Source organism: Notamacropus eugenii, chromosome 5 (genome assembly GCF_028372415.1).
Source record: "Notamacropus eugenii isolate mMacEug1 chromosome 5, mMacEug1.pri_v2, whole genome shotgun sequence".
In the NCBI taxonomy this organism is placed as follows: domain Eukaryota; kingdom Metazoa; phylum Chordata; class Mammalia; order Diprotodontia; family Macropodidae; genus Notamacropus; species Notamacropus eugenii.
This window is the reverse complement of record NC_092876.1, coordinates 438,682,451-438,704,990: the sequence shown is the minus strand read 5'-3', so window position 1 is coordinate 438,704,990 and position 22,540 is coordinate 438,682,451. Positions and strand designations below refer to the sequence as shown.

At 34.5% G+C, this 22,540-nt stretch overlaps 1 protein-coding gene across 3 annotated transcripts in view; it reads right to left on the bottom strand.

The window, feature by feature from the left end:
- Positions 1–22,540, bottom strand: part of CFAP47 (cilia and flagella associated protein 47) — a 917,896-nt gene that overhangs the window by 435,776 nt on the left and 459,580 nt on the right. For all 3 annotated transcript variants that reach the window (XM_072615192.1, XM_072615194.1, XM_072615193.1), the window contains exons 46-48: positions 11,948–12,135; positions 7,682–7,825; positions 6,891–7,064 (exon numbers count right to left, since the gene is read on the bottom strand). In XM_072615192.1, the coding sequence (XP_072471293.1) occupies positions 6,891–7,064; positions 7,682–7,825; positions 11,948–12,135 (506 nt within the window). The remainder of the gene's footprint in view (positions 1–6,890; positions 7,065–7,681; positions 7,826–11,947; positions 12,136–22,540) is intronic.

Sequence of the window (22,540 nt, the reverse complement as noted above, 5' to 3'; positions counted from 1 at the left end):
CCTATATACACATACCTGCCACTGTTCTCTGCTGATTCTGTCCTGCTTCCTTGAGTACTCCTTCTTGGATTCCTTTTGTGCCTTTTATGACTAACCCTAAGGGATCCATTCTGTGCTCTTTTCTCTCTTTCTATGTGTTCTTTCTTCATTGCTAATCTCATCCATTCCCATGTGTTCACTTCTACACAAATGACTCTCGAATGAATATATCTACCCCTAATCTCTCTCCTGAGCTCCATTCATACATAATCAACTTCCTGCTGAATGTTTCTTCTTGGATATCAAGATACATTTCAGATTCTAAAGGTCTAAAGAGAATTCATTATTTTCACTCCTAAATCTATACCTCCTTCAAAGTTTGTTTTTTCTTCTGAGGAAACTTGTGTCATCCTTGATTCCAGCTTTTTCCTGTACCCCACTATGCAATCTGTTATCAAGGAATATTTATGCTGGGGTGGGGGGGCGGATTCATGATGGCAGAGTAGAAGGATGGACCTGCTCTAGCTCTACCTCTATAGCCCATAAAATAACTCCAAACAAATTCTAGAGCAGCAGAAGCCACAAAATTACAGAGTGAAAGAGATTTCCAGCCCAAGACAACCTGGAAGGCAGACAGGAAAGATCTATCACAGAGGGCTCAGAGTGGAGCACAGAGTGGAACAGGCTTCAGGTCATGAAGTCACAAGCATAACTGCAATTCCCAGATTTCTCAACCCATAAATGACAAAGACAGCTTCAAAGGTAAGTAAGAAAGCTCTTTCACCTGGGTGAGAAGGGAGCCCAATCTGGCCCCAGCCCCAACCTAAGATGACAAGAGCCACTGCAGCAGTGATGTCCACTTTCAGAGCCCTCAACCTAAAAATATTGGAGGAATCAAGCGTCGATCTGGGTTTCAATTCTGAGTGGTGGCCCTGGAGTGAGAAAGAACTGTAGCACAGTGGGCCTGGTGCTGTGGAGAGGGAATCCTACTCGCCAATCCTGGGCAGAAAAGCTTGTGATTGCTCACAGACCAAAGCACAGGCCAGGAGATGAATAATTCCTCTCCCTTGATTGTGCCACCTTAGAGGAACTGAGAAATTACAGGCCCCTATAATAAACCTTCACTTGACAAAGGACTCAAAAGTCAAGTAACTGGCTGGGAAAAATGCCTCCAAAAAGGGAAGAAATAAGACTACAGAAGACTACTACTAGGTGAACAGGTGTTTTTTTTCCATTCTTTCAGATGAGGAAGAACAAAGCATTCCACCCAAGGAAGACATAAAAGTCAAGGCTTCTACATCCAAAACCTCCAAAATAAATATGCAATGGTCTTAGGTCATGGAAGGACTCAAAAGGGATTTTGAAAATCAAGTAAGAGAGGTGGAAGAAAAATTGGGAAGATAAATTAGAGCAATGCAAGAAAATCATGAAAAGTGAGTCAATAGATTGCAAAAGGAGACCCAAAAAAATATGCTGAAGAAAATAACACCCTTAGACATAGATTAACCCAAATGGCAAAACAGATCCAAAAACCTAATGAGGAGAAGAATGCTTTAAAAAGCAGAACAGGCCAAATGGAGAAGGAGGTTCAAATACTCACTGAGGAAAATAGTTCTTTAAAAATTAGAATGGAACAGATAGAAGTTAATGATTTTATGAGAAACCAAGAAATTACAAAACAAAGTTAAAAGAATAAAAAATTAGAAGACAATGTGAAATATCTCATTGGACAAAACTGACCTGGAAAATAGATCCAGGAGAGATAATTTAAAAATTATTGGGCTACCCGAACACCATGATTAAAAAAAGAGCCTAGACATCATCTTCCAATAAATGGTCAAGGAAAACTGCCCTGATATTCTAGAACCAGAAGGTAAAATAGAAATGGAAAAATTTCACATATCATCTCCTGAAAGAGATCCTAAAAAGAAAATTCCAAGGAATATTGTAGCCAAATTCCAGAGTTCCCATGTAGAGAAAATATTGCAAGTAGACAGAAAGAAACAATTCAAGTATTGTGGAAATACAATCAGGATAACACAGAATCCTGCAGCAGCTTCTACACTGAAGGATCAAAGGTCTTCGGATATGATATTCCAGAAGTTGAAGGAGATAGAATCAAAGCCAAGAATCACCTAGCCAGCAAAACTGAGTATAATATATCCAGGGAAAAAAATGGAATTTCAATGAAACAGAAGACTTCCAAGCATTCTTGTTGAAAAGACAAGATCTGAATAGAAAATCTGACTTTCAAATACAAGAATCAAGAGAAACATGAAAAGGTAAACAGGAAAGAGAAACCTTAAGGAACTCATTATAGCTGAACTGTTTATATTCCTACATGGAAAGATGTTATTTGTAACCCATGAGACATTTTTTCAGTATTAGAGTAGTTAGAGGGAATATATGTATACATACAGACAGACAGACATATATATATGTATACACACATATATATATATGAGTATGGGTATGTATGTATGTGTATATTATATATGTGTAGGTATGTATACATACATGGGTATATGTGCATGTATTATATGTGCATGTATTTGTGTATATGTGTGTGTGTGTGTGTGTGTATATATGTATGTATATCTATATATATGTGTGTGTATATATGTATGTATATCTATATCTATATCTATATATATATAGGTAGGTATATATATATAGGTATACATAGGCAGAGGGCACAGAGTGAGATGAATATGAAGGAAGAATATCTAAAGAGTAAAATTTACTGTTGAATGGTAGGAGTAAGAGAAACGAAGAGGTAGAATGTAGCGAATCATCTCCCATAAAAGAGGGAAGAAAGAGCTTTTACAGTGGAGGGGAAGAGGGAGAAATGAAAAGAAATAATAGAGCCTTACTCCCATGGGATTTGGCTTAAGGAGAGAATAATACACACTCAATTAAAAACAAAGGTTCAAAAAAGATGACCCTTTGTTTCCAGTAGGAAGTTGACATCATTAAAAGATTGAACAATTTCTTAAAGATAATGTAATAGATTCTCTTTTCCATCAATTCTGGTCCCAACTCAATGTCAATTAGCAATTTATATCCAAAATAATATATACATATATATTCATATATGTATATGCACATGCTTATATACATGCATATGAATATAGATACACATGTGCCTATATACATATGTATATTTCTATGTGTTGAAATCAATGTGTAATCTTTGTGCTCAAATTAACATTAAAAAACTAGGCAAATGATACCTATGGTAAGTAGGAAGATTGAAAAGAGTACCTAATTTCTCCTGATCAGTTCAAGTCACCAGGACCAGATGAATTCTTAAAAGTAATGAAAGCACTGACAGATAAGAGCATCACAACAATGACATTAATCTTTAAAGGACTGTGTAAAAATGGAATAGATACTTTAGGATGACAGAAAAGTAAATGTCACAATTTTGTATTTAAAAAAAAAGGAAAGAAAATAGGTCTTGCCAAGTATAGACTAGTGATTTTGATTTTGGATGTCTGGCAAAATTTTAAGCTGCATTATGAAGTACAGGTGATACATTCTAGTGTGGAGAGTAGTAGTTTGAATCAGCAAGATTTTGATTCAAATCTTACCTTCAACACTTAATATTTGTGTGACCCTGGGCAAGTCACTTATCCTCTGTGTAACTCAAAGGAATAACGCCTTAGAACATTCTTATAAACAATCTTTAAACCATGTCAGTGCAGATAGGGAGTTCTTGCGCTGTGTTCCCCACAATGATAAAATCAAAAATCCTTTGAATACTTATCTATTGTTAAAAGCATTTCTTTGGAGGAGGGAGTTGGGGCAAGGCAGGGTTAAGTGACTTGCAGGGTTACATAGTTAGTAAATGTCAAGTGCCTAGGGCCATCTTTGAACTCAGATTATTTTGACTCCAGGGCCAGTGCTCTATCCATTGTGCCACCTAGCTGTTGATGTATGAAAAAAATTCCTAACATTTGGAGCTAGCTCAAAGTGGAATGGGAGCCAAAGGTTCACTGATCACTAAAGGTCCTCAAGCAAAAGTTGTTTGAACATTTGTTGATTATGTTGCAGACTGTTACCTTTAGAAGTTAAAGTATTTAATTTAAAACATATTTTCCTTTTATGTAATATTCAATTTGAGGGTCTTCCTGGCTCAAGGTCTAGCACACTTATATATTTCTTCAAACAGTAATAAGACACTTGGTAAGCTTCATCTTGAACCTGAATACATCAATCTTTCAGTGTGACTCTATTACAATTAAGCAATAACACACATTGAAATAAAAAGTAGAGAGAAAAAACACAGTTGGGAAGAAGAAAATTCAAATCTTTAGGCTTCTAATTAGTATATACATGAGCAGATTATGTTTATTATGAACAAACAACAGGTATAGCTCTTTTATATGCATCCTTTTTTCAGACTAATAATACTTGTCTCCTGAAGAATCTGTATGCAGCCCAAGAAAACAGTTAGAAGTAAACATGGAACAGCTGATTGGATTAAGATTAGAAAGGGACCAAAACAAATTTGTATATTGTTATCTGATTTATTTAACTTATATGGAGAGTATATCATGTGAAATGCCAAGGTGGAAGAGTCAAAAGCTGGAACTAAGGCTTTGGGAGAAATATCAACATTTTCTGACATGCAGATGATATTATGACATTCAGATGACAGCAGAAAGTGAAGAGGAATTACAGAGTCCCTTGATGAGAATGAAAGAAGTTGGCTTAAAGTTTAACATTAAAAAGCACAACTAAGATCTTAGCAATTGGTTCCATTACTTCCTGGCAAATAACGGGAGAAATGGAAGTAGTGTCAGATTTCTACATTTCTTGTGTCCAAAGATCATTGCAGATGACAACTGCAGCCATAATATTAAAAGATACTTGCTCCTTGGAAGCAAAATTATGGATAATATGGACAGCACACTAAAACATGGAGATATCACCTTGTCAGCAAAGGTTCATATCATCAAAGCTAACTTTTTTTTCAGCCGCAATATGTAGCTATGAAAGATAGTCTATAAGGAAAGCTGATCACTGCAGAATTGATGCTTTTGAATTGTGGATCTGGAGAAGACTTTTGAAAGTCCCTTGGAGAGCAAGGAGATCACATCCGTCAATACTTAAAGAAAATAATTCAGGTTATTCGTTAGAAGGTCAAATACTGAAGCTGGAGAATGAAAACAGGACTCATTGGAAAATACCCTGATGGGAAAGATTGAAGGCAAAAAAGAAAAGGGGACAGAGGATGAGATGGAAAGATAGTATCATGTAAACAACAAATATGGACTTGGATAGACTTTGAGAGACAATGGAAGAGAAAAAGAACTGGAGTGTCTTTGGGGTCACAACTGGAGTTGGATACTACTGAATGACTGAACAGCAACAAAATTAGATTGTTCATATCATTCCATATCATTTTTCAAAAAATGTAATAAGATAGATGGTTATGGCTAATTAATATGGTAATTAATATTAAAGTTAAGACCATATTAGATAGAGTTGCTCCTGGGTTCATGGTCTATCTCTGATACATGTTAGCTATGTGATCCTGGATAAATCACTTAATATCTCAATATCCTAGGCAACTAAAACCAGTGGTCCAACTGCATCAGTGGAGGGGATTCAACATCGAATATTGTCCCCACATCTGTGAAATCAGAGGTCCATAATAACAGCCACTACAAAGGTAGATTAAAGTGGAGAAGGCAGCTGAATAGCCAGAAGCATGATGCCTCAGAAAGAACACTGAATGTGGAGTCAGAGGATCTGGGTTTGAATATAGGCTCTGTCTCTTACTACTAATGTAACATTGGCTAAATCACTTCTAGACTCACTTTATTAATGTGTAAAATGAAATAGATGGTTCCTGAGGTCCCTTCGAACTCTAAACCTACAATCCTATGAAGCACATCTTTTCTAAGAAGACAGAAAAGCAAGAGACAAAATGTGCACCTGGGTTCCCAGTATACTACTGACCTCAAACTTGAACCTTCAAGCCTTTCTCATTTCCCTCCCTGAACTGCTAAATGACTGGTGAATATCTCCAGCTCTATTGGACCCCAAATAGGTCCATGGATAACTTTATCATGAAGTCAGTCTAAGTTCTCATCATTCCATCAGTCTCGGAATAAGAACTAAAATAAATAGTAGAGATAAGTATTTCACTGGCACAAGGACCTCCCGATCGAAGAAATTCCCTGTATCAACAAAGATCAGCATTTTCCTTGAAATTTAGCGATCTTAAATGGTTGCGTAGAGTGTTCAATGTTTAAATAACTTGTCCAAGAACAAGGAAGTTGAACACAGGCCTTTTACATTAATTTTCTATCCACTGTGACATATTACATAACTATATACATGTACATACATATATACCTAATACATATAGTAAACATCATTGTAATGGTATTGTTTTTAAAACAGATAAAAAAATTCATGATAAGTAACTCTGTGCTTCCTCAGGCTTCCTTCAGCTATTGTTTTTCCATCATTATTCGGTTTGGTAAATGAAATAGAAACCAGTAAAAAATTCTTGAAATTGAGAAATATTTTGTGAAAATAAATGACAATTTGATTTTTCCCTAGGTCTTGTGGAAAAATTGTTTTACATGCATCGATAAAACTTCCTTCATGTGAAAGGACATTTAAAACTCTCAAAAAAAAACTAAGCACATGTAAATATTTATTATAAAAGTAAACTACTAGAGCATTAAGATATATAATTTTATAACAATAATCTTTGTAGCTCAAATACTAATCAGAAGATAGCCACTATTAGCCTAAGCAGTAGAATTAAAATCTTAGAAATGTTATATTACATTGGTTTACATGATTAATTAAATAGAAAATTTTAAGTATTTCATTTAGCAAAATTTAAACAGTGACCAAAATGCACTCAACTTTCAAAAAATATTTACCCTATATGTCAGCACGTCCCTTGTATAATTGGGCACAATTATGGGCTTCTTGGTCATTTTCCCCACTCGGCAATCGATCACAGCATGATCCAAGGGCAGAGGTTTTGTTCCAATGCCTTTTAGTTCAAAGACTTGCTCAATACCATCTGTTTCATTCCGTAGTTTAAGTGTGCCCTATGACAAGAAAGGAAGTGAAGTTTCAGCTCTAGAGGAGTCTTACTTGACTGCCAAATAATCTCATCCATCTTAACTAATCTTGAGTCCAGTTAGTGAAATGAGTTTTCAAGGGGGTGTTATTCATTGACTTTCCCAGTTCATGTATAAATGGTTCTACTGAATTAATGAAGATAAACTTCTGGTGGAAAGCTTGCTTTTTGCTCTTTAATTTTTCTAAATTATAAAGCCAGTACAGGCATCTTCATACATATTGATTATATGCTTTTTTATCTCCACAGTAAAGAAATATGCCTTCCAAAAAAATGTTTTTTGAGCCACTAACTCACCTTAATGAAGAAGAAAAACAAGAAATGGACTTTCTTTGCTCCAGTTGTTATTTTTGAAAATCCTGAGGAGACAATTCATTGGCACAATGTTCTCTGGGACTATTTCTTCTCCAAACTAAAATATCTATTTAGACTTTGATAGGGGAGAAAATGTGGAAGCCATACAACAATAACAAAATTCTTAGAATTCTTAATTTTTAGGAAGCTAAAAACCATCAGCGATATTAAAAAATAGTTTATACATAGCATATTAATCATGAGGAAGGGAAAAAAAACATGGACTCTTACCGTAACCTCACATTCCAGGATAGGCTTGAATGTAAGTGGATATTGAGCAGTTTCTCCTGATTTCACATATAAAACAGAAGGTCCGTAAAACCAGTCTCCTTCTATAGTCACTACACATTTCCATTCAGTCACTGTTTGATTACTCTGAAACAATAAAAAATGAGATGTCATATTTTAATAAAACTGTATAGTGAGATTTAGCTTTGATTTACATTCTAGATATGATCAGGCAAACAGAGTGCAAAGTCTTTCTTATCAATGAATAGGTGGCATCAGCATAAAGTATCAATTCTGGACAAAGATATATGAGTAAAAGTTTATTTGTCTTTCATTCACAATGATAAAGACCTGCCTATATCAAGTTTCTCCCTCTCTCACATTCTTTTTCCAATAAATCTTCCCACATACTTACCAAAGTGATTTTCCTAAAATACAGATATGAACAGATCATCTCTCTCAAATAAAGGGTGATGTCATCAGTCTATCTGCTTCCCAGATAAATTCCAGTGATTCTCTGTTGCCTCTACAGTTAAATATAAACTACTGTATTTGGATTTAGAATTTTTCCAACCTCTTTTCATCCTATCTTTCTAGCCTTATTATGTATTAATCCTTTTCATGCACTCTCTGGTCCAGCTAAACTGGTGGCCTCATTGTTCCTCATACCCAACATTCTATCTCACACGTCCACACTTTGGCAATGACCATACTCCTTGGCTGGAACACACTCCCTTCTCATGTCTCTTATTTTCCTAATTCTGAGTGCCACATTTAAAAACATTTATTCCAGTTAGAGAACGTCCAGAAGAGAGTGACCAAGGTGGTGAGAAGTCTGTAAAGGATATCATATGAGGGGCAGTGGAAGGAACTAAGGATTTAGGATAACTGAAGAGATCACTAGAAAGTCTGCTTCTGTGTTGGACTCAGAAACAACTGAGTTCAAGTCCCACCCACGACACATAGTGTCTGTGTGACCCTGGTCAAGCGACTTAGCTCCTCAATGACCTGAACAACTCTCCAAGACAAGGATTCCAAAAGAAAAGGGCTATGGGAAATAAGTTGCAGAACAGTTTCCAACCATTATTAGAGGGAGTTTCCTTCTAGTCCCTGTCACCTTTAGCAAGTCACTCAACTTTTGTGGACCCCCGTTACTTTACTTTTAAAATAAGGAGGTTGAATGAAAGAGTTTTTGTGGCCCCTTCCTACTCTACTTCTATGAAATATGTATAGCTGTACAAATCATAAGTTTGCATGAATTACTATATGTGTATATGTATATGCATATATGCATTGTGTATATACATACATGTATGCACATACACATATATGCATACATATGTGTGTATATGTATGTATAGGAGTAGATAAATTCTGAAAGGGTCAAGGATGAGTGGAGCACTAGGACCAAAAGGTAGAAGATACAAAGAAGGAGATTTGCATTAAACATGAAGAGTTTCCATAGAATTAGAGTTGCAGAAAAGTATTATTTATACTGCTTCATGAGGCAGAACATTCTCTATCACTGAAAGCGTTCAAGTATATATTTGATAAACATTTATCAGAAAGGAAAACATACACAGAGTTTGTGCATCAGGAAAAGTGGTTAAACTAGGTGACATTAAAGGTCCTTTCCAATTCTGAGGCTCAAATTCTTCTTGAGTCTTTCCTCCTTCTCCAACGCCCCAACCCACAATTTGAGAGTCATTAGAACATACACCCACTACCTCATTAACCTTGGATTCTAAATAAATCATTAACCTATACATTTTAAAAATGCTTTTGATCTTTAAAAACCATTTCACTGATTCAAAAATATGGGTTTATGAAACTTTAAGAAAAATATCCAGTACAAATATATGAATGACTGATTAGGTATCCCCCAGCAGTACAAGCTCCAAGGTGGCCCGGATCACGTAGGAATCTTAGGTGAGCATCTCTCCTTAAAATTTCATAAGGGTCAAATTAGGTTAAAATGAATATTAACAGCAGCTTTGAAGACAAAGAAATATTACAAAAAGAAGTATCTACTTTTAGAGTGTAGAAAAGAAAGATGGAGGCTTCCTTCCATTTAAAGCTAAGTAGGACATAACATAAAATGCTGGATCACTTATCTTATTAAGTGAAAAACAGTCTAAGTTTCCTTCAATTAAAAAATAAAAAATAAAGGTTGTGCTCCTAGGGCATATGACAGGAAACAGAGACAGACATGCTGAGCAGAGAAAAGCTCACAGAAATCAGAATCAGGAGTGCCTTTCATTTTTCTTTTTGGAAGTCAACACCATACTTCTGAGGGAATACCAGAGAAGTTGGTCAGAGGAAAAAAAGACAATTAATTATTCCCATTTTGAGGCTACCTCTTCTTGTCTAGGAACAAAAAGTAACTCACTGATATTTCCATTTCTGGCATCTCCAAAGAAATCATTAGGTAAACCAGAAAGTTATAAATGGCCAATAAAACTCAATTTGCTTAAAATGACCATTCATATTTTGATATCCTATTTGTGGCAGAATGCAAGATTGCTATCTAGCATTGAATCAAATAAACTGCAGACACATTCTTATAGTTCAAGGTTTTAAAAAGGCATTATTAAAATATATTTCCTGCAGAGAGAAAGAAAACACTTGTTTTATGCAAGTAATAAAAGCATATTTTAATGCTATATTAAAATACATAGGATGGTGCATAGGCAAAATTTTAAAATAAGATAATAGATTTAGAGCTGGCAGAGACAATATAGACTATCTAGTTTAACTAACTTCATTTATTTGGTTAAACTGAAGCCTAGACAGGTTTGTTAACCAAAGCAGACATCATTAATGGTAGAGGCAAAAATACAAAACCCATGTTTTCTGATTAAAATTCTAGTGTTCTTTCTCCCACTATGGACAAAATGGTTTTTTTTTAACTTAAATATTTATTTATATAAAGGATTCTTTTTTTTTTGATAAATGCTATTCTAATTTCTTTCAGAGAATGGATATATTAACCAAAAAAACTTAAAATATATGTATAAATATTTATATATAAATAAATATAAAAATTATATATATGTAATTCCTTTCAGATTAGTTCTTCTCATTCTTCAGCACCCTTGGACCTCATTTTTTTAGTGATCCCATTCCTTCATTTCTGTGTCAGGTTCTCATGTCTCCCAGACACTCAGAGCCTTCAAGCTCCCCTCTGGCCTTCTACCCTAGCCATAAATACTAAGCATTATTTCCTGCTCATGCTGTTCATGTATCTGGAGTTTACTAGAATTATATCTCCTTCCTTCAGCAGTATACTAGGTTATTGGTAAATAAGCAATCAATTAATTTGTGGATAATATATTAATGATAATATAATGGTTATATTCTAACACATGTGTACAGTTCTTTTAATCCAAAAGAATAACTAGTAAAATTTCAGGGCAGATGAAAACCTGGTGCGAGTAACAACTCTAAATAGAGTGGGACAGTTGAAGTTTTGCTCCAGTATAGCACAATTTGGAAGAATACTTTCAGGCAGCAAAATGGAAACAACTGAATTTAAGCACTTAGCAAGAGTAATTAGTTAACAAAAGTTAATTGAAAGTATATTAGAAGTCATTTGTTCCGGGCCCAAAACTGTCTCCTGCATTGTAATGGTAAGGGAATTGTAAATCTTCCCTTAATAGGCCCAGGTGACCTACTTTGAGCTCTGGCACAGTCCACAGCTTGCATTACATGGAGCCAACACTGGGAGGAGATTTCTGAATGAGTGGAGTAGGAAGGGTGCAGCAAGAAGAGAGAGTGAGGTGGAACTGAGAGAGAGGCAAGCAGGTGGAGCAAAGTAGCTAGCATGAGTGAGAGAGGGACATTTTGCCTAAGGGAGCTAGTTTGTGGGGAGGCCTGATGGAGGGAAGGCTTGGGGATATAGGTCTTCCCTCTATTGATAATGTATACAGACTTCCTTATTAAGATGATGGGATTAGCTTTCTGGTATCTGAATAAATATTTTGGCTTTGTCTTTGAGGAAAAGAGTTTATATTTTGCGAATTTATTCTGGAAATACACCTCCATATCCATATTGGCTGCTGTGGGTATTGCACTGGTGCTACAAGCATAGATGATAACTTGGGATAAATGAGGATTGAGAGTGACAATTGCACATAAGTGGTTGGAGACAGAGCTGACCGTGAAATTCTAGTGTCAAGAAGAAATTCATCCTTTTAAAATTCATTCCTTTAGTTTACAAAAATGAGTTAATTGAAAAGCACCCATTTTAAGGTCACAAGTTAAACTTACTATTGGAATATCCTGAGTCAGTGGTTCAAATGCTGGAGTTTCAAATTGAAACTTGGCCTCCGGACAGTCAGAATTCACCACACACTCAATAGAAAAAAGTCGAATATCATGTGATGACCTCAGCAAAATAAAACAAGGATATCGTCCAGCAGTGATAGGAACAAATCTTAAAGGAAGCAAAGCATGATCTATCAAAAAAGAGAGAATAAATATAATTTAAAAATATGTAAACGTCAAAACATACTTTAAAACATACAAATTTTTTGAAATATGGAAAATATAGAAATAATTTATCAAAACATACAGTAGATGAAAAAATGAATCTGATTTCTTGGTTTAAATGGAAACACTTTACTAAACACTTATAATGAAAGTAAAAATTTCCACTTGAACCAAACTGCTAATTTTATGAGAGTGAAAAAATATTATGGAATTGTCTAATTGTTCTTCCCTTTTGGTTAGATTTAATAGTTTCCAACTCTTAATACAACAATGATAAATACTTGAATATACACACAATAATACCTATACATACATGTGTATAATTAATTAGAAGAATATATATTAAGTTGATGTTTATGTGTATGTAAATGGTTAATGTATATTTGTAGATGTAATTAGTTAGCAGAAGTCAATTGAAGGTATATTCAGAACCATTTATCCCACGTACAAAACCTGCTAATTATAGCTCTTGTGTGAGAGATAATTTGGAATCAATAGAGTGAAAGTAGCATTTCCATACTTCATACTATGTAAGTAGTGAGATACACATATACCTGCCCTTGAAATTCAATGTCAGAAAGAAACTCAGGCTTTTTTGTTGTTGTTTTTAATTTAGGTCATAAAAATAATCTAATTACTAAACATCAATTTTAAGATCAAATATATACTTACATTCCTATATGTATATATATATATGTATATTTACACACACACACACACACACATATATATATATATATACACATAGAGGTATACAACAATTTATACGTATGTATATGAATGTATGTATATTTACTCCAAGTCGAATAGAATCAGGACAGACTAGAGAAAGCTTCAAGTTGCTAACAGCCTATTTCTCCTCTCAAAACTTCTAGAGAGGCAGATGTGAGGCCAGTAACAGAGAACTGGATTGATCCAAAAGGGACCTTTGACTGTGAAATAGTTAGTGGAGGAGGAATAGATGAGAAAAACAGTGTCTTATCAGATTAAAGTATATATTTCAAACTTGCTTTTTCACAGATATTTTACTTCTTATCAGAATTCTGTATTTTCTACTGATGAACCTTCAGTAAGATAATGTCACCCCAATTCATCCTTTCTGAAGTACATAGTTATGGATAGGAGGAGTTCCTTTGCTGTTTAGAATTTGCTTCTTTATTTTTTTTCCTTCTTTATATTTTTTTCTACATTGCAAAAATTTCTCCTAACATCTCTCTTCCTGACCCCTCCCAGAGAGCTATCCCATTGAAAATAATATTTTTTAAAAAAGAAAACAGAAAATGAAGGGGGAAAGGGAAAGTCAATAGACCAATGAATACTTTGAAATAAATGCATGCATGCAAGCATGTATGTATATAATATAACATGAATACATGTGTATGTGTGTATGTATAATGTTTCCACATCTGAGAACCTAGAACCTCTCAAAAGGAATGGTCTGGTGTGTCTTCTCATATCCTTTCTTTGGGGCCATGTTTGTTTTTTGTTATTTTGCAGCATTTTAGTTTGTGATTTTTCTTTTGATTTGTATTATTTTAGTCATTCTGTATATTGGTTTCTTGACTGCTTACTCTACTGTGTATGAGTTCATGAAAATCTATCCATGCTCCTCTGTATTCATCACATTTGTCATTGATTATAACACAGCAATATTTCATTACATTCATGTACCCCAATTTGCTTAGCCATTCCCCAATATCTTCTTTGCTTCTAATTTTCTGCTCTCGCACAAAGGTACTGCTATAAAACTGTGATGTATATGGTAACATTCTCTTCATCAGTAGGGTCCTGGGAGGGTATAAGCCTTGCTTTCACTTCTGGGCCAAAGAATTTGGACATTTTGGTCGCTTTGTATGATTACAAATTATTTCCCACAACAGCTGTATTGATTCATCAATCCACAAATAATGCTCTAATATGACTATCCTCTCAAAATACCCTCTTTAATCCTGACTCTTTATCTTTGCCAGTTTTCAGGGTGTGCATTGAAACTTCAGGATTATACTGATTTGCATTTCTCTTATTTTTAGCAACTTGAAGTATTTCTTCTTTTGGTTGTGAATAGTTCATTAATAGCTTGCATCTCTTCTCTTGAGAAATGTTTGATTCATACAGGCTTTCGTATACACATAATTTTTGTAAAAAACAATTGTGTGGTGCTAAGAATTATGTATATTCCTTAAGAGTCCCATTTGGAAGATGTCATAAGTCTTTTATTTCTAACTTCTATAGGAGTTTGTTGAATTCTATATTGTCCCTCTTGTTAATCTTTCTTTTAGATTTATCAAGATGAGAGAAGTACAGTAAAATTTCTCCTATTGTATTGCTGTCTATATCTTCTTGCAATTTAATTAGTTTTTCCTGTACAGATTTAGATGATATGATATTTGGAGGATATAATTTTAATACTGATGCTGATTTGTTTCTGCTTCCTTTCAATAGAATGCAATCACCACCACCCCCCACCCCCCCACACACACATACACCCTTTTTTATTCTTTTAGAAATAGCTGGTGGCATACTGGACCAAATGCTTGGACTGGAGTCAAGAAGACCTGAATTCAGATTCAGTATTAGACACTATTTGTGTGACCATAGACAAGCCACTGAACCACTGACTCACTTTCCTCAATCACAAAAAACTGGAAGTAATAGCAGTGCCTACCTCACAGGGTTGTTGTGAAGATTAAGTAAGACAATATTTGTGAAAATACTTAGTACAGTGCCTGACACTTGGGGCTGTGTAAATATTTACTCCTTTCACGTCCACTATTGTTGAATTTCAATTTTGTCTAATAGCATGATTAAGTAGTTTTGAATAAAATTAATGTATAACAAATTTTGTTCTACTTCCTTATATTTATATAATGTATCTTTTTCCTGGTTAGATGTGTTCTCATAAACAATATATTGTGTGTAGGAGGAGGGGTTTTGTCTACCACTATTTTTATTGAGGTATTTAATTCAATCACACTTAAAGTTATGCATATCATATTTATTTTGATATGTATTTATTATATTAACATTTTCTCTATTTATGTATTTTTTTCTAAATTAAGATTTTTTTTCTTCTCAAAGAGAAGAATGTTGTTTCTTCAGTTAGTGGAACTTAATCTACTTTAAGACTCTCTTCAACTTATTTTCAAGTCTCAGCCCCTCCCATTTGTCACTGTTGCCTCTAGATTTGGAAGTTTAATTCATTTTCATCTCCCACCTTTTATCGAGTTAATTTATAAATACACTTTTTTGCCTCAAATTACAAAAATAAAATTCCTTTTTTCTCTTCCTTTTTTTCTTCCCCTTCAATTTCTTTAGTTTATTAGAATGTTCTTTCTTTATTTTCAGGGTTCTTTGTTTTTGTAAAAAATATGTCCCCTCATTCTCTTTTTCAATTTTCTTCTTTCTATCCAACACTTTAATTCTTTGATTCATGGGTCCTTAAACTTATTAACTCCATCAGTCTCTATGTTCCTTATGGAATCAAAATTTCTGGAGTAACTAGTTTGAGTCTCTCTTCTAAACAATTTCTTTATATTGTCTCACATATCTTGCCTTCATCCCCTTTTTTCCATTATAGTTCAATCCATGAAGTATCACTTTCTGGAGGAGATAGACAAGATAGAAATATTTTCCCATGGTAGAAACATTCCTGTGATGCTGATTATATGGTTTATTTCTACTCTCTTCCCTCCTTTAGATCATTTTTTTTTCCCATGAAATTTCCTCTGTGCATCCATTCTCTCCAATCCTCTTAATGTTAGGTTCCCTCAAAAGTCTGATAGCCCCTCTCTCTTGAGGGGCAGGATATTGTTCATATAGGCACAACACACTCTTAGGGATAGTGGTCTCTCTAAGAACTAAGTCATTGCAGATTATGTTCATTGTAAACTCTCTATTTCCCAATACAAAAATATCTATTTCTCTCCAGAAGAATGTTCTTCAATGGGACCTCCTAATATTACTGAATTTATATTTCCCTCGTTCTTTCCTCTTCTGTCTATCCTCCCATGACCACCCCATCCTTTCTTCTGTATCTCTTCTGGCTGAGAGAAAATAGGAGTTATTTCCTTTACTGTTTGATTGCCATGATTAGATTACATTGCACATTATCCTCAACCCTATCTTTGTCTCTCCCTTTTTTTGCACTGAATAGTATTTTATTTTCTTCCAGTTACATGTAAAAATGACTTTCAATATTCATTTTTGTAAGATTTTAAGTTCCTATTTTTTCTCCCTCTTACAAATAATAAACAATCTGACATAGGTACAACCATGTTAAACATATTTTGACATTAGTCATGTTGTGAAAGAAGAATCAGGACAAAAGGGAAAACCCATGAGAAAAAAAAATTGAAAACTGGGAGAAGAAAAGTGAAAATAGTACGCTTCCATTGGCATCCAGATTTCATTGTTCTCTCTATGGATGTGGTTAGTTTTTTCCATCACAAGTCTTCTAGAATTGTCTTAGATCAATGTATTCCTGAAAAAGAGCTAAGTCTATCATAACTAATCATAGCAGAATATTCCTGTTGCTATGTACAATGTTTTCCTGGTTCTGTTCACTTCACTGAAGCATTAGTTGACCTCAGTCTTTCCAGGTTTTTCTGAAATCATCCTGCTCATCATTTTTTTATAGCACAATAGTATTCCATTACATCAATATATCACAACTTGCTCAACCATTCCCCAATTGATGGGAATCCTTTCAATTTCTATTTCTTTGCCAGCACAAAAAGAGCTACTATAAATATTTTTGAACATAGGGGTCTTTTTTACCATTTTTTAAAAAGTTATCTCTTTGGGATGCAGAGCTAGTAGTGATATTGCTGGATCAAAAGGTATGCCCAGTTACCCTTTGAGCTTTTGGTTGCTGTTAACTACATGGATTTATTTTTTTGTATGTAAATTTTTTTCCCTTTTTTACTGGAACAATTTCTTTACTTGTGTTTTCCTTAGTTTCTCTATTTGTTTACTTTCCTTGGGTTTCTTTTACCTATTTCCATGCCTATTAGTTCACACTTATTTTGTTCTTGCTTTTGAAATGCTCCAGTTACCTCTCTTGAATTGAATGTCCCATCTCTTTTCATTGATGATTAAGGCCAGGTTTGAACAGCATGGCACTGGTGTTCACCTTGAGCTCCTTTGCTTTTTGGAACACATTATTGTACTTTGTTCTACATTTTCTCATGGTACAGAATGATCATGTATTGTGAAAGTTTCTTTTTATTATTATTTAGAGTTCTTTCTCATGGTCACTTGAAGAATTTGTTACCATTAGAATTGATCAATTTAGTTACTCTGTGACTTGGAGTTTGCATAATGGCAGAATTATTTTTTGAAGGTCTGGGTATACTTTTACTAACAATATTTTCTGTGTTCAGATGTTCTGGACAGATTTATTATTTCTTTCTTTATAAAGTTAAGAGGCTTTTTGTTTTATTTTATTTTGTTCAGTTTTATGTTCTTCTGAAGGAAACTATGATTCTTAAATTGTCGTTACAGATCATGTTTTCAAAATCAATATCTTGCTCTTTTTCTTAGAAATGTGTTATTTTAATATTGTTGCTTTTTGAGTCTTTTTTTAATAGACTTCCTTTACTTCTATATATTCTTATTCCTAATCACATGTTCTTAATTTTGTTTCTTTGGAGATAATCACCATCATAGACCCAAATTTTTCTATTCTGCCAATTATTTTTTTCTATGCAGACTAAATTCTGATTTCATGATTCTTATTTTCTCTTGAACAATTTGGAAATCTCTTGCTGTGGTTCCATGATCTCTTGGAAATTTGCAGGGTCCTCTGTTTCACCATGCAATGATTCAGTTTTCTTTGACTTGCAATATTTATTCAAAAATACTTGCACTTCTTTAGATTTACTGGACAGCATCTCTCCTTTTGCTTTTATATCTTCTTTATTGATGTTTCTACATGTTCTCAAAGTTTTTAATTGTTTCCTTCCTTATAAGAGTTTTGATTAGTAATAATTTTTACTTATAACCTTCCTATTGCTCACTTTTTAGATCTAACACAGCCCTACAAATATACAAGGATCATTCCTCCATTTCTTCAGTTCTTTAGCTCTTTGGTTGATTTCTTCTGTAGGGTACCATGTCATCTTCTAGTCATAGCACACTTCTGCTTTCCTATCTATATTTCTACTTCCTATGGGGGTGAGGATGAGGGTGGGGAAGGGTGGACAGAGGTGATCTACTGCTTGTTGCTGCCAAATTGTGAAGTGAGACCAGGGCAGGGTATGCTGGCAGATATTACAGGAAAAACAACAAAATTGCTGAGTGTGTCCTAGAGCACCAGTCTTTGGGTTCCTTTATGCAACTCTGAGTGTTGAGGTGAGTTGGGGAAGGTGTTATGAGAGAGTTGGGGATAGAGATTAACCTTCTCTGCTCCTAATTCATTGACTTTTTAGTGTTTTGTCCTGGGGAGACAGCTGCAATTACTTTATTTCATATATGTGTGTATATATATATATATATATATATACGTGTATATATACGTATATATATGTATATATATATATATATACACATATATATATATAATTCTTCTATTGAGGAGTTTTGTAAATTCTTTACAATCAGAGACAATATCGTCATGTTTGTATAGTGACCTGGAAAAGCTGCTTAAAAATTCAAAGGACATTGGTAACCAGAAGAGTATAATAGAATTGCCCTTGAAATTGTTATGCATTAACCTCGAACTTAGAGTTCTACCAGAGATTTCTATGGATTCATTTGCATTCTCACAGGGAAAAGAAATAAATGAAAGAATTTCTTCTGAGTAGAAGGTCAAGGAAATATTTTGCTAGCCTTAATTTGATCTCAGGAAACAAAGAGACATATGGAGGTAAAGTAAAGGAAGAACTACAAATCTATTTCTAATTTTCATCACAAACTGTACAGAACAGTGTTTTTCCATCACGAGTCAAGGAAAGTCATATGAAATTGTGAAAATGCATTATAAACAAAAGCAGTTAATATCAATAGTATTATTACCATAGTTAAAATACCCAAAGAAAGAAAGTACATGACTCCCTTTGATACTGATTCAATTTTACTTGTAGTTCTTAAACACTACCACAACAAACAAATACAAACTTCATTTAATACTTCTAACAATTGAAGCCAGTGAAATGTGAAGTATCACTTGATACTTCTTACTTACAAAATGCTATCTTTTAGATAATAAATTTTCTTTAATTTGACCATTTTTATCATATTAAAATTATTGATAAAATGAGAATATAGCCTACTTGACTAGAAGTCTGGGAACCCTAATAAAATATCTTTTCAATCACTTCCTATAAAAAATATCATTTAAAAATACTTAACTACCTCTCTCCAGAAACACTATCTAAAATAACATTGGCTTCCTTGCTGTTCCTTACACAAGATACCCCATTTTCCAACTCTGCATTTTTATTAACTACTCCCCCAAGTGTACAATTCTCTCTGTCCTCATCTCCTTCTCTTGCATTCCCTGGCTTCCTTAAAGCCAAACCTAAAATCCCCCTTTCTACAAGAAGACTTTCCAGGAACCCTCTTAGAAGTAATGCCTTCCCTCTGAGATTATCTCCAATCTATCCCAAACACATCTGTTTGTACCTAGTTTTTTTCCATGTTGACTCTCCCATATATTTTGAGTTCCTTAAGAGCGGGGATTCTCTTTTGCCTTCCTTTGTTTCCCTAGCCCCTAGCACAGTGCATGGAAAATAGTAGCTTCTTAGTGCTTGTTGATTTGATTTCTCATCCACAAACAAAAACTTAGCTATATTGCAATACATTATTCTCAGATAATTTTAACAAGACAATCTTGAGAATGAAGCAAATGTCCTTTGGAATTTATTGTTGAAGAACCTTGTACATGTTCTTTCACTTTTTTTAGAAAACACAATGCAGCTTTTGTGTCTTTAGAGATTTCATAATTACTATTTTAGATTTTATTTCTTCATATTTTTGATGGTTCTAAATGTAAGGGAGAGGAGATGAATAGGAAAAAGATGAAGTGGAGGATGAGAGGAGAACTGGAAAATTAGGAAGAGAAAAAAGCAAAAGGTAGAAGAAGAAAGAGAAAGTCTATTATTTTGTTTATGTAACAATTTTTAAAATTAGATATGATGAATCGAATGTCTAACTCATAAAACTGATGAAATAAATAACATATTCTTTTAAATAATACTTTCATTTGTATAGCCTTTTAATATCAACAGACATTTATTACCTTCATCTTCATAACAACCTCATGAGATAGCAAAGACAGATTATCAAGTCCCTTACCTCATCAGGGATAAGAAGAGGGAGAAAGCAGAATCAATGGACACAGGAACTTAGTATCAATTAATAGGCTGAAGGAGAGGAGAAGAAACATGTGTAGCATGGAGTATGAATGGCAATGGTCCAAAATGGGTTATCTCATGTATTATGTGTAAGACTTCTTCTGACAATTTCTGATAATATGTGGGAAATATCACTGAAGGCTCATGCTTAGAAATAATGTAGCAGCCTCCTGGTCATATTGTAAAAAGTGCTAATTCCTCAGTGGGTCTGTAAAAGGCAGTCATCTGTATCCTTCTTTCTTCTCTGTCAATCTGCTGAGCATAGCAGGAGTCTTCCAGACTCTCCACAGAGGTATGAGAACAGAACTGAAGACCTTGCTCCAGCCAGGCAAAAATATTGAACTACTACTTGTCAAGAACATATCAACTAAAGCTCTTGGGTGGGCTACTGTGAACCCGAGACTGGAACTTGAGTCCCTTGCTACTAATCCTTTTTTATTTCTTTGACTGATAGTAGGAAACCAAGCATAGATGCTGAGATCGACATATTCAACTTGCAAGTTTGATAATTGTGGATATCATGAGTTCTCAGTCACTGTGGGAGATGCCTGTCTACATTCACTACAACATTTCTAGGAGAAGAAAATAAATACCAGCTAGAGAATGAAGCTAACCCTGGGTCTTGGAGAGAAATGTCTGGATACTGTAGAACTGAAATGTAAAGTGCCAATACAGCAGTCTCATACACTACTTCATGTATTGATGTTTAAGTCTCAACCACCCAGGAAAATATATATGCCTAGTGGATATAAAATCCATTAAAACTACTAAATCTTTTCAGAAGAATTATATAGTTTTCTCATCATTTTGTAGTTGCAACACTCATTTTCTAAACCAGAGTGTAAGATTTATCTTTATCCTTCCTAAAATTCATCTTATCAAATTTAGTTCATTCTGTTTCAGTCTGTCAAGGTGTTTTAATAAGAAACTTCATCCAACATGTTATTTTTAACCTTAAATTTTGTGTAACTTGGAAATTTTTCAAAAGTCTTTTTTTACATGACTATCGTTTCTACACATATCCCCAGCCCATAAACAGTAAATCATTCCTTCTAATAAAAGAAAAAAGCAGATAAATTTGAAGGAAACACACAAATGAGATCTGAAAATATATGCAATACTTCATACCCATAGTTCTCCATCTGTTTAAAGAAAAGTGTATTTTCTCATCTCTTGTCAATACCCAATATAATGCTAATCATTCGAGCAGCTGGTTTTATTTTTATTATTATTAAGGTATTAGAGTCTTGGATCTAGTTTGCCTCTTCAGAGGTAAACTAATAGTAAAAGCCTTTTGTTTTACACGTACAGTAGCTGAAACCCAAGGAGAATAAGTGATTTGCTTGAGGTGAAATAAATAGTATGCATGTTCTTCTTTCTATTTACTTCGTTGTAATTATTGGCCAGCTAGGTAGCACAGTGGATAGGGTGCCCCCCTGGATTCAGGAAAACTCCTCTTCATAAGTTCAAATCCTTACTACTGTATGACCCTTGGCAAGTCACTTAACCTTGTTTGTTTCAACTTCCTCATCTTTAAAATGACCTGGAGAAGAATATGGTAAACAAATCCAACATTTTTGTCAAGAAAATTCCAAAAAAGGGATGGGAAGTCAAGATGGTGGAGTAGAAAGATGCATATACTCTAGCCCTTCCCCCACAGTCCACAAAATACCTGTAAAAAATGACTTTCAACAAATTCTAGAGCAGCAGAAGCCACAGAATGACAGAGTGAAAGAGATTTCCAGCTAAAGGTAAACTGGAACGCCAACAGGAAAGGTGTATCCCATGGAAAGCTGAGCACAGCAGAACCCAGTCCTGGCCATGTGGCATAGGGAAGAATAGGACCTGAACAGACCTCTGGGGCAGAACCCCCAGCAGGGAGGGTCCCATAAGCAAAAAAGAAAGCTTCAAAGGTCAGTGTGTGAGAGCTTTCCCAGCTGGGCAAGAGGGGAATGGGGTCTCCCAGGCACTGGCCTCAGGCAGCAGCAAGGTGGCAGAAGCAGCAGCAGTGGGTGGC